The following is a 13,494-nucleotide window of genomic DNA, read 5'->3' as shown; positions in this document are numbered from 1 at the left end:
ATACATAAATAATTGTTACCTACTTTTGGCAGTCCTATCCTGTATTCATCTTCTATAGTAGTTTTGTGGGTATTTTAAACTCTATTTTAAAAGATTATTTTTCCCCCTGAGGAAAACCTCTAGTGAAATATTTTATTTTGTATTTGTCATCTGCTCTTCAATGAAAGCTAAGTCACTTCAGCCTGGTGGTAGAAAAAAAAAACATGTAGTCCCCACACTGTTGAAAAAGTTTAACTTAGAGGAGTTCAGTGTAAGAACTAATCCTTAATATTTAGTGCTAATAGCCCAGTCATAATACAATATATTGTGTCACTTTGAACAGCAAATATTCCATAGATTCAAACTGGTTGTTCCTATACTCGCTTGTTTTCAGTAGAGTGAGCACAAGAATTGAAAAGAGGGGATTCATAGTGACAATTAGTTGGAGAAATATTGAATTCTCTGGGCTTTTTGCATTTGTCAGTCCAGATGGCAGTTCTGTCAAGTATAGCTTACATCAATCTCCGTGTCTGGCAGCCTGCCCATAAGAGCACTGAGTTCCCACATAAAGGTGCCCTCACCATCAGGGACATCAGTGTCAAGAATCATGCGCTCAGTGCTGCACCCTTTCTCTCTTTGTCTAAACAGGTAAAAAAACCGGAGCCCCTGAAAATCGCAACAAAGGTAACCAGCCTCTCCATCCTTTGAACCAGCACCACACTAACTACTGAGCATTCCTCCTTCCTTCTTCCCATGAGTCTGTGCTCTTTGTCGCTACGGCGGGAATCTCGCCTTGTTGTTCTGGAAGAGAGTGTCATGATTACCACAATGCTAGCCACCCACCACTCTTTTTTCTGTCCACTGTATAGCCATTCCTGCTTGGGACAATTCCATATCTAGTACCACACAAAACATCTAGTTGAGTGCTGAATTTTTGAGATGATGCTCTGAGGTGGATGTCTTGATATCTGCATGCATACCTCACACACTATAAGAATTAGACCACTATACTGCAGTTTTAAAACAAAACACAGAAGTAAACCTTTATGGAAATCTCTTAGTTAAATATGCATGGAAGACTATTTGATATGAAGTGAGTTCCTATATAATTGGAATAATTACTTACTTCCCAACATTATGTGGATTAATTTTTCTATCTCCAGTCCCAAAGCTGATCTTTTTTTAAAAAAAATAATAATAATCAGACCCTTGTGGTGGGTCCAGCATATGTGTTCATTGCACTCTGTTCTTCTCATGGGCTTTTGAATCAAAGTGAGTGTTTATTTTCTGATATGTATCACCCCCTGTTCTTTCCAGGCTATGGTGAAGAAGCCCATTTCTGTACCTGTCTGTTCTCCTTCTTGCACTTTGCCTTTCTCTTTTTCTTCCTTTTCTCCACAGTTTTGAGTTTTCCCTCCTTCTAATCTTGAAATCTTGGATTATTTTGGCATTGATTCTCCTCTTCCTTGCCCTTTCCCATCATGTCCATAAATCCTAACTGTGCAAATCAGTTACTAAGTAGTCCTGCCCACATTTTTCTGAACCCACATGACTTTGGGAATTGATGGCATTTTGCCTTCGTTTATCGATGAGAAATTTATATTTCAGTCTGTGCATAAAATAATTCTCAGTGCATACAAATACCCAAATGAGCAATAAATAATTAAAAGAAGAAGTGCATAATATAAAAGCCTACATGATTTAATTTTAGTTTTTTTAAAGTTCTTATTCTGGGGATTTGGGGATTGAATCTCTGATTTTGGTAGGTAAATAAATTGTTCCAGCTATGCTGATATGCACCAGTTGAGGATCTGCCAACTGTATTTTTAGAGGTTCCAAAGATATTAAGAATGGAGTCACAGAGCTTAGAAGAGATGGGTGAAAGGGAGGTTGAATGGACTAACTGATTCATTTCTCATTGACTGATCCAGTCCTAACCTCTTTATAATTAACCTTCCTCTCCTCTTACTCCTCCCACCTTCAAGATATGATACCTACATAAGTTTGAATACAGTAGTTTTAAAAAATATGGCATGAGGAATCTGATCAGAGAATAATCTTTATAGCTTTTGGAATTCATTTCTAGAATGTACTTTTGAAATCACAACTTTGAGAAAGAATTTATTATACGTATTTACTTTATTTTTAAAAAAAATAAAGACATCTCCCCCTCTGTTAAGAGTGGAGAAATTTGGATAGCCTATAGGCTTCTTTTGCATTGATTTCTCAAACCATAAGCCATCATAAAGACTGGACAGATGCTGTTTTTCACTTTCTCATCTATGTAGGCAAATGTACTAAATGCAGCTTGGTTGCTTATGCTTGACTTCAGGTCTACAACAGTGGCTTTGTTCAATAACAAAATCCTAGGTTTAGCTATGCCATCAGATTTTCGAACATTGTAGCTGCAAAGAGATTAGGTTTTTTTACTTTTAGTACCTCAGGGAGATGAGTACTGATGAATGCCTTGCACAGGGTTTTGAGGTACTCAGCAAGCTAGTCCCCAAAACCTTATCAAGGCTGTCCTTCCTTCCAGATATAGGAAAGTTAATTAAGGGGGGATTTTTCACAAGCTGCTTCAGTCACCAGTTCCACAGGAATGTGGAGCAGAACTGCCTGATTTTCTAGGTTTCCAAATTACCAAGTTCCCGTGAGTGCTGTTGGGGTTCCCATGCGCTGGAATTCTTTCTCTCTTACTCTCTGCCATTTTTCTTGTTCTTTCTGTTGCATTGGAAGTGTTTTACGACTGTTCTTCTCATGCACGGCATATTTGTTTCATCCTGGATTCAGCCAAAACTCAGGATGGAGTGGCCCTGGAGATCCAACCACTGAAAAGCCAAGAAGGGGTGGAAAATGAGGAGAAGGAGAAGAAAAAGGTGAAGGTCCCAAAGAAGGAGAAATCAGTGCTGCAGGGAAAGCTCACCCGCTTGGCAGTTCAGATTGGAAAAGCAGGTAAGTGCATCAAACGGCTAGCAATTGTCTACTAAAAGTAGACTCAGATGATACGATATGATAAGGTTCTAGAAAACCAGAAATTATGAATCAGTAAAATTTGCAGGGACGCGGTGGCTCAGTGGGTTAGGACGCTGAGCTTGTCGATCAGAAGGTTGGCAGTTTGGCGGGTCGAATCCCGAGTGCCGCGTAACAGAGTGAGCGCCTGTTACTCGTCCCAGCTTCTGCCCACCTAGCAGTTCGAAAGCACGTAAAAATGCAAGTAGAAAAATAGGGACCGCTACGGTGGGAAGATAACAGCGTTCCGTGCGCCTTTGGCATCTAGTCATGCCGGCCACATGACCACGGAGACGTGCTCGGACAAGCACTGGCTCTTCGGCTTTGAAACGGAGATGAGCACCGGCCCCTAGAGTCGGAAACGACTAGCATGCATGTGCGGGGGAACCTTTACCTTTACCTTTACCTTTAAAATTTGCAGTCTCAGTTCAAATATTACAGGACTTAGGTTCTACACAGCTTTTCAGTATTGTTCCAACCAATGTTTCTCTAGTGTATTTCTTACTGCATATGAATCAGACTCAGCTTTAGTTCATCTGGCACAACTCTCCAGGGCCCCTGATGGAAATGTTTTCTAGTTTTGTTGCCTGCCAACCTTCTCAGGTAACACATTAAGCTTAGAATATCTATATGAATGGCATGAACCCTGGTAAAGTATGTACACAAAATTGGTATCTCCAACGATATCTGGAAGACTAGAAGCTTCCTGCATTAATAAAATAGCCTTAGCCCAGATCTGCTGCCTTGCTTCCAGTTATATCCATAATGCAGTCAATCCTGTAATCTGTTGGAAATAGCCCTTTGTCACAATTTTTTTTCTCTTCCTCCTCAGGATTGATTATGTCAGCAATCACAGTTATTATTTTGGTGCTATATTTTGTGATTGATACTTTTGGGATTCAAAGAAAATCATGGCTGGCTGAATGTACTCCCATTTATATCCAGTACTTTGTCAAGTTCTTCATTATTGGTGTCACTGTGCTAGTAGTAGCTGTTCCTGAAGGCTTGCCCCTGGCTGTCACTATTTCTTTGGCCTACTCTGTGAAGGTGAGAATATGGACTCTGCAGGAAATTCTAAGGCTTTTGGAAGTAGATATGAAAGGAAGACTGGATGGGATAGGATGCACTATTAAATTACTGTACTTTGATTTTTACTGTGAAAAGGCTCAGTTTGAGTGTGGGATAAGGGATATAACATGCAATGTAATACATTTGTGTTCATTTGTAAGTTTCTTCTGCCCTGTTCCTTCATTAAGATGCATTATTTAAAAAGTAGATTTGTATTTTTCTGAGCAGATGGCAACAACTGCCTGTAATATCTTGGTTTGAAAACTAAGCAGATTGGGCTTGTCTAGAATAAGAACCTGGCTAATGTCTTAATTATTAAAAGCGATATACAGATAAGCATATAAGCAGTGATGGGATTCAAATATGTGAAGAACCGGTTCTCTGTGTGGATGCTGCTTCCAGAAGTCCATTCTGGGTCTGGGCAACAAAAAAGTAGCTACTGGTTCTACCGAAGTGGTGTGAACTGGCTGAATCTCGCCACTGCATATAAGAAAGTGACATGGAAAATCTTCCTATATTAGATTTACAAAAGAGCTTTGTGAAAGCTTGCATGAGTTTTGTGAGAAGGGAAAGAAAAAAGAAAAAGAAATCAAGTTTTACAATATTATTTGAAGAGACTAACGGTCCGGATTGTTAAATGTAAAACAAATGAATATATAGTTGATTTATTTGATCAAGTTTAAGATTGATTGGTTGTTATCTGTAGTAACTCTTAATGTATTTTTGCTGATCATAACTTAAATGTTGATGTAAGGTAAGGTAAGGTATGGGATATATATTTATATATATATTTATATTTTATTGGATTTCTATACCGCCCTTCTCCCTAGGGACTCAGGGCGGTTCACAGGGCATATATAAATAGGTATACAAAAATTAAAAGAAAATTAAACCATGCCCAATTAAAATACAGCAAAAGGAAGATAATAAAGCCAATTTAAAAACCCATATTCCCCTTCAGGCCAGACCAGCTAACTCGAACAAGTGGGTCTTCAACCCGCGACGGAAGGATCGGAGGTCCGATGCCATCCGGAGCTCAACCGGCAGTTGGTTCCATAGTGCCGGGGCACCCACAGAGAAGGCCCTCCCCCTGGGGGCCACCAGTCAACATTCCCTGACTGGAGGCACCCTGAGGAGGCCCTCTCTGTGGGCACGCACAGGGCGGAGGGGAGTTGACGCCGGCAGCAGGTGGTCCTCGAGGTATCCCGGACCCATGCCATGTAAGGACTTAAAGATCATAACCAAGACCTTGAACCTCACCCGGAAGACAACTGGTAACCAATGCAGCTCGCGGAGCAAAGGTGTAACATGGGAGTACCGGGAAACTCCCAAGACAACTCTCGCGGCCGCATTCTGTACCAGTTGGAGCCTCCGAGTGGTCTTCAAGGGAAGCCCCATGTAGAGAGCATTACAATAGTCTAGGCGAGAGGTCACGAGTGTTCTGTACCAGCCTGCTACCGGCCTTGCAGAAAGGCAACCCCTGTACAAACGGCAGAGGCTGGAAAACGTCTGAGGCTGGAAAACGTCTGCCAAGTTTAATTCACAAACAAACAACAGAACATGAAACACGATACCGGAACTTTGATCCTCAAACGGAGCGGTTGCTTTCAGCAACCAGCCCTTCCCCAAACACTCCCTTTATTAGAGTTCAGGGCGTGGCCTCCCTGTGCCTCCTTCCGAGGAGTCCCACAGCCTTTCTCTGCTTGCTCCTGCTTGACTGCCTCCTGCGTCGGGCGTCCTTGAACAGGGCCAGCTGTGGGTCATCATCATCCGCACTGTCGGGCTCGCGCAGCTGAGAAGAGGGGCCTGGCTGGGGGCTCTGCGAAGCCTCCAAGCCATCATCAGCCAGTTCGTCTTCAACACCCTCCTCCTCCCCCTCGTCTGAGTCATCCGAGTCATCCGACCCGGCTGCCGGACCCACAGGCTGACCCTGAATCACAACAACGAGCGCATGAGTGACTGTACACAGGGCATCCCGGTCCAGATAGGGCCGCAACTGGCGCACCAGGCGAACCTGGGCGAAAGCCCCCCTAGTCACGGCTACTATAGTTTAGATATGGGAAGAAGAGATTATTTGTCATATTTTAAGAGAAAATGATTACTAAAATTGTTTGTATTTCTGATAAAAGAGGGAAGATTTCTTTTTCTTTACTGTTTTCTTATTATTTTTTCTTCCTTTTCTATTTTTTCTACTTTTTTCCTGCATCTACTTTTTCATTTTTTAAGTTTGAAGTTTTTACTGTTATAGTTGTTATTTTTAATAAAAGTAATATTAAAAATATAGAACATAGAATTTGGATAAGGGAATTCTAGGTCTAGAGATAAGACTCAGGAGTTAAAAGGTTGAAAAACATTTCTATAGTGTTATTGAGAACATGTGATTGTGTGTGATATCAGTAGACAAACTCAACTTGATAGTGGATTTATATTTTTACTTATGTTTTTGGATGTTTCCTTACAAAATGAGACATTATAAATGTGATTTTATGAGATGGATTTTAAAATATATTTTGAGGTGTTTTGTTGTTTTTTTTAAAAAAACACCTCAAAATAAGAATGTGATTTTTAAAAATTGAAAAAGCAAAAATATGCAAGGGAGTTCTCAAAAATTAAATTAATCGTATCCTAGGCAGATATGCCTGTAGTTCTATAACTAGATAGATTTTGGAAAACACTGTTAAAAGTTTTAACATTAACAGCAGCTATACTAACCCTGATAGTTCAAATGTTTTTATCTGCTTCCTTCCCTCACTGGATCAACTGGGCTTTCTAGATACAAAGATTTAGAAACAGATATTTCTATCCATATATCGTTCTGTTTGTTAATTTTACCATATTATACAATAGGAGTTGGAAAATTTCTAGATACATTGTTGAAAGCTGTGATTATGGGTTGTTTTGGTTTGTTTGTTTTTAAAAATCTATTTTATTAATTCCTCCTTTTCTGATCAGTGCATCTTCATTCTAATTTAATTACCAATCTTCTCTGTGCCATTGAGGGGCTATAATCTGTTTCAGTATTTTTTTATGTTTTGCTAACGCAGAAAATGATGAAAGATAACAATCTGGTTCGGCATCTGGATGCTTGTGAGACAATGGGAAATGCCACCGCTATTTGCTCAGATAAGACTGGGACCCTCACCATGAATCGGATGACTGTGGTGCAAGCTTATGTGGGAGATACCCACTATCGACAGATTCCTGACCCAGAAGCTATTCTGCCCAAGATCCTGGACCTTATTGTCAATGGTGTTTCAATAAATTCAGCCTATACTTCTAAAATCTTGGTAAGTTCCAGTTTATTTGGGGTTAACACTTAACATCTTTTATCCAATCTGAAGTATAATAATAATAATAATAATAATAATAATAATAATAATAATAATAATAATAATAATAATAATAATAAAAAACCTTTATTGTCAAAGTACAACATGTGTACATTGAGATTAGCTGAGCCTCCCCCCGTGCTCTCTCCCCCCCAACACACAGTTACAACAAACCCTCCATCCTACCACACCATGTGAACCAACTACACCACACACCGGCCTCCCAAGTCAATTCTGCATAAGTTCACAGAGATTATATCCCATTTAAAAGCCTAACAGCCCATGGATAAAAGCTATTTTTCAGCCTGTTGGTACGGCTGGCTATACTCCTATATCTCCTACCGGATGGTAGGAGAGTAAAGAGATACCGTCCAGGGTGTGAGTCATCCCTGAGAATCTTCCTCACTCTTCCAAGGCAACGAGCCCTGGCGATGTCATCCAGTGGTGTCAGGGGACAGCCCACAATGTCTTGTGCTGTGCTTACTACCCTCTGTAATACTTTCCTGTCCGCGGCTGTCAGACCAGCATACCAAACCACAATACCATACAAGAGGACACTCTCTATAGTAGACTGGTAAAAGAGGGTCATTAGCCATTGTTCTACCCTTTTCTTCCGCAAGACCCTAAGAAACAAACAAAAGTTATGTTTCATTTAGTTCCACAGGCCCACTAAAAACTTTGGATGCTGGCCTTGGAGCCCTTGAAAAAGCCGTTTTTTAATATGACAGAAGAGCAAAATTATGAATGTTTAGAGAATATTGAGACCTCTTTTACACATGAAAACTGGCTGGGGGACTTTGGGCTGGTCACTCACTTTTAACCTAGCTTGTGAGGAAAATAGGAGGCCAGAGTATTAAGTATGTTCACTGCCTTGAGTTGAGTGTGAGGATGTATGAATGATAAAAAAAATTCTTCTCTTCCTTCTCATCTCACATTCACAATAACCAGCATGTATTAATAAAATATACTTCCCTCCTGAACATTTGGAAGTGATTTCTGAGAGAGAGAAAAACAAGTGAATAAACTGTTTTCAAAAATCCAATGGACAAATCAATCAGATAAGAAAATTCTAATATTCTTTTTTCACAGATAGAAAATGAAACTTTTAGAGATGAAAGCTTTAATTTCTGAAAAGTAAAAGATAATTAGGACTATCAGAGTTATCTGCAAGATTTCATTAAAAAGACAAAACCAGTGTTGTGACACAAGCTCTCCGCCTTTAGTGTATGTATATGTACAAGTACATCATGTATAAAAGGGACAGACCTTACAGTGTAATAGTGTTTTCATCATCTATGCTTTTCCTGCAAGTTGAGTACTATCAACTTTCTGGATTTAGAGGGAGAAAGATGTTTCAGAATGTGCATGGGCACATCTATTGCATTTGTTGCTCATGCATGATCTCTGGAAAGATTTATTAAAGTGCAAGTAAGTGTAATATTCTTACCCATGCACACCCAGGTGGCTCTGTCCTCTTAGAATATATCAGTACACAGCCCTAAAATCAGCAGCCATCTTCTTAACTTGCTGTTGGTTTTTAAAATGTAATATATTTTTTTCTCTTTGAAATTTTATTTCTTAGTGCTCAACACCTGCCAAAAATTCTATTGCATTTTTGTTATTTTCTAATAAAACTATTTGGAATTGGATGTAAGCAATGTGGGGTATTAAATGCCTCTTTTATTTAAAAAAATGCATTCAGCGGAATTTATTTTTTTATTAGGATTGTGATAGGAGTGAATGAGGAAATTAGCTTCTCCCTTGCTTAAATATTGAGAAGAAGTGATCTTCCAAATCAGATTTTTATATTGGAATTGATATAAAGGCCAATATAATATAACATTGTAGTCCATTTGACTTTGGAGAGATGTCTCTTTTTTTTTACCTCAAGATAGCATGGACATTGATTTAGAATCATAGCATCCTAGATTTGAAGAAAAAAAAATCTTTGGATGCAGTGCTCTATTCAGTGTAGCCCACTGCCTTGGTGGAGCAGTGGGTTAATACCTCCTTAAGTAACACCAGCTGCCTGCAATTAGTGCAGGCTCGAGTCCCACCAGGCTCAAGGTTGACTCAGCCTTCCATCCTTCCGAGGTAGGTAAAATGAGGACCCAGATTGTTGGGGGCAATAAGCTGACTTTGTAATAATGCCGCTTGGGGGGGGAAGCCCTAATAAACAGGCATATACATAGAATGAAGACTATTGCTAAGCACATTGATTTGTGCTTTAGATTGTAAGCCGCCCTGAGTCTTCGGAGAAGGACGGGATATAAATGGGATAAAAAAAAAATCAGGAATCCCCGACAGTTGGCTTTTTCTTCAACTTAGGTGGCCAGATTCTCTATGCTTCATACATTACTCTATTTCTTTAGTTAATGTGCTTTGAAACATGGACTGGCATCTTTAATATCCTAACCACTTGTTCAATTAAAATAAAATATTAATAAATATTTCACGATCATAAACATTTTTCAATATTCACGGGAAAAATCAAGAATGGGTGGATAGTGAAAGAGCTTAAATTCTGTTTTTTTCTGGATCTTCACATCTCCCTGAGGAGTATTAGTGAAGAAACCCATTGCATCCATGTCCTTTTGTAGGCTCCATTTGGAATTTCGGTTGCCTGCTAAATAGACTTCTAAACCTAGAAAAGTTTCCTTACGTTAATTATCTTAATCAGATATTTTGTCTAAGCTCTGTCTCATCACCACTGCCCACTAAAATTTTAATCTTTTTGTTAGAGATTAAATCATTGTGGCTATGGACCAAGAAGTTACTATATTTCTCTTGTTATATTTGGTTTGGGATTTTAGCCACCAGAAAAAGAAGGAGGACTCCCACGTCAAGTTGGTAACAAGACAGAGTGTGCACTTCTGGGCTTTGTTCTGGACTTGAAGCAGGATTATCAAGCTGTCCGTAGTGAAGTGCCTGAAGAAAAGCTCTATAAGGTCTACACCTTCAATTCTGTACGGAAATCTATGAGTACAGTGCTAAAAAACCAGGATGGGAGTTTTCGCATGTACAGCAAAGGAGCCTCTGAGATCATCCTGCGCAAGTAATGTTCCTCTCAATGCTGGTATTATTCATGCTTCTTGAGACAATATTTTTAATAAGAAGCATCCATGAGATGGATGGTGGAGAAGTGTTTTTTCTAAATGGGGAAAATTCACAAAATGTATGAATATTTAGTATGAAAAATCAGAAAGAACCTATGGTAGCACAGAAAGGAAAACACATTAACTTCTCTATTTTATTTTCAGTTAGAATTCTGTTAGCATATCTTCTCTTGGGTGTTTCTAGTTCTCTACAAAAGGCTTATTAGGCTTAATTTAGACTCTTCACCTAATTCCTTCAGATATTTCACTCAGGAAAACTTTCAGCTAAGTAAATTGAGAAATGGTTGAAACAATAAGAACTGATGAAACATCTTTAATTTGCTTTATTATTGCATTAACCTTTTGTAGTTACAGACTACAGTTTGAAAAGGATTTGCACTATTCTCTTCCATTTCTGAACTTTACTCAAAAATATTTTTAAAATCTTCAGTCATTATGAGTAGAATGTAAGATGCAGCCATATATTTGTCCTCCATTTAGGATATCTTGGAATCAAACCTTCTCATCTGCCAGGATTATCTTCCCAAACTTCTCAAGCCTAGATTAACATTAAGATTTTTTTAAAGCTGTTTGAGTGTAGAGTTACATGAACTCTTGAGATATTCCAATGCTTTTTCCAACTCATTGACAAGGAGTAATCAAAGTCTCTCCTTCCTTATAAATCATCTGTGAGAAGTGTTATTTAAGTTACAGATTTGTTGGTTTGTGGGTTCAGTTAGCAGTTCAAGGGTTAAATCCCTTGTATTTCCATTTGTACACATTCTGTTTGTAGAAATTCATTTTGATCACCCTTCTTGAGCCTCCATTTTTTTTAAAAAAATCACACAATTAATTAATAATTACCTGAAAAGTAATGTGTTTAATATATAGGTTGTATACAGGTAGCTTAAGCTTTGCTTGTACAGTATGAACATGTTTTCTGAAATATGTGCTTAATCCTTTTGTTTTTTCCCCTTAATACAGGTGCACAAAAATTTTGGACAAAAATGGGGAAACTCGATTATTTAAATTGAAAGACCGGGATGAGATGGTGAAAAAAGTGATTGAACCAATGGCTTGTCAGGGGCTACGCACTATTTGTCTGGCTTATCGGGATTTTCCTGCTGGTGTTGAACCTGACTGGGATACTGAAAATGAGATTTTGTCTGACCTTACTTGCATCACTGTTGTTGGCATTGAGGATCCTGTTCGTCCAGAGGTACCAGGATAACTTTCTTTCCTGTGTGCATATAGTAAATTGAATATTAACTTGGCTTTCCCGACCTGGCATCCTCCAGCTGGCTAAAGATTATAGCGATTGAAGTCCAGCAAACATACGGGGTATAAAATGGCTATTCTATTCTAATCATAATCTTATTCTTTGCTGTTTCCAATTTTATTCCTTTGCTGACAGCTCACCCGTTTTGTTCTCTTAAGTCACCATTTTGGTGGTGTACTTGTTATCTTATTTTTCCCAGTCCCTTCTCTTGACTTGCTTTGCTTTTTTTATTATTATCTTTCACTTTTTACTTTCCTGCAGGGTATTCCTTTGTCCTTTATTTTGTTTTTTCTTTGCTTTCCTTTGTATCTACTTTTTAATGCAACTTTGATTTTTTTCTTCAACTACCTGATCTTTTTGCTTTTTCCTAATTACTGTTTGTGTATCAGTGAATACCTTTAGTGGATGTCCTTCCCATCTTTACCTTCTGCTCATTTTCTACCAGCAGTTAAAGATTGTTCTATTCTCAGTTACAGAGACTTTGTCTTTATTGATAACAACATTGTGTTATCAGTAAGGTTGCTGTTTGTGGGAAGAGCCCTTGTGAGTTTAATAGCATTTGCAGTTCTGTTCTGGTTTTGCTCTTTGGTACCTACCTAGAAAGGAGATAGTGGAAAGATCCAGCTTTTTCTTTCAAAGATTTGCAGGAGCAAAGTCGAATCTACTCTTCTTGAATTTCACCCTGTTTTGTAATTGTTGCAGGTATTGGAAACTGTCAAGAAAAGACATGTAGACATCTAGAAAAGGAAAAAGAGTTTTGACTGATTACTGCTTCACTTAAAAATTATGCATTCTCTATACCTATTAAAGAACACCAGATATATCTGCCCTAAAAATGGCAACTATAATTTACAAATTCCTTTTTAAAGCAGCCAAATATAATCCACGATGAAATTATACTTACTGAGGGAAATTGATTATCTTTGGTTTACTTCATCCTTCCCAGGCTCTGTTTTCTCTCACAATTTCTGTGGAGTGACAAGCAGACAACTGATATAACACAATAAACTAGCCTATGACTGCTGCTTGATTACATTTCAGAATTGGCCCCCTGCACATTGTTCCCATAATTAGATGCTGAAATATCTGGGATTGAAAATGGCTTCACAGATGCCTTGCATGCACTAGTCTGGAGGCAGTGATTCAGTTTGTGGATTTCTTAATGGTGTTTCTCTTCTCAATCAGTCCTTAGCGCTACTATCACTCTGTGTATGGTTTGATCTATATGAGTTAATTTAAGCAGTGGTGATCTGATGCAGTCAAGGGGTGGAAATTAATCAGTTTCTATACTGCCATTCCACCACAGGAGAGGGATAAAATGGACCCCTAACAGCATTGTATGTTTGAAGAAAGGCAAGAAGTTATATATATCCTTATAGGCAAGAAGGATGTCTGTTCTAGAAATCATTTCACGCAAATATTTTGCCTCGCTATTTATGTTGAGACCACAATCCATCATGCATATTGTGTTGTATACGCATGCACTGAAATACATGTGTGTTGCCCAGGTGTCACAAAATTATTAGTTATGGCATGGCAGAGTAGAGGGCAGGAGAACATGTTTCACAGGCCCAGTAGAAAAAATGTAGAGCAGTTTAATGCTTGAGCATTTTCTATTAATACATCTATATAGTGCCATTCAAAATAATCTGCACTTAGCAGATTATCATGTTTGTAGTTCCTGTTGTAATTCTTCTCATTTCTTAATGGAAATATTTGATCTTCCCTTGCAAGA

At 38.6% G+C, this 13,494-nt stretch overlaps 1 protein-coding gene across 2 annotated transcripts in view; it reads left to right on the top strand.

Annotated features, from left to right (window-relative positions):
* The window catches only part of ATP2B4 (ATPase plasma membrane Ca2+ transporting 4), a 169,951-nt gene that overhangs the window by 118,577 nt on the left and 37,880 nt on the right, over nt 1–13,494 (top strand). For both annotated transcript variants that reach the window (XM_081324499.1, XM_081324500.1), the window contains exons 7-12: nt 628–663; nt 2,770–2,931; nt 3,821–4,035; nt 7,101–7,343; nt 10,199–10,440; nt 11,465–11,699. In XM_081324499.1, the coding sequence (XP_081180625.1) occupies nt 628–663; nt 2,770–2,931; nt 3,821–4,035; nt 7,101–7,343; nt 10,199–10,440; nt 11,465–11,699 (1,133 nt within the window). The remainder of the gene's footprint in view (nt 1–627; nt 664–2,769; nt 2,932–3,820; nt 4,036–7,100; nt 7,344–10,198; nt 10,441–11,464; nt 11,700–13,494) is intronic.

Source organism: Vipera berus (assembly GCF_964194415.1).
Source record: "Vipera berus genome assembly, chromosome: 3".
NCBI lineage: Eukaryota > Metazoa > Chordata > Lepidosauria > Squamata > Viperidae > Vipera > Vipera berus.
Note: the sequence above shows the minus strand (reverse complement) of the source record. Positions and strands in the feature narration are given on the sequence as shown.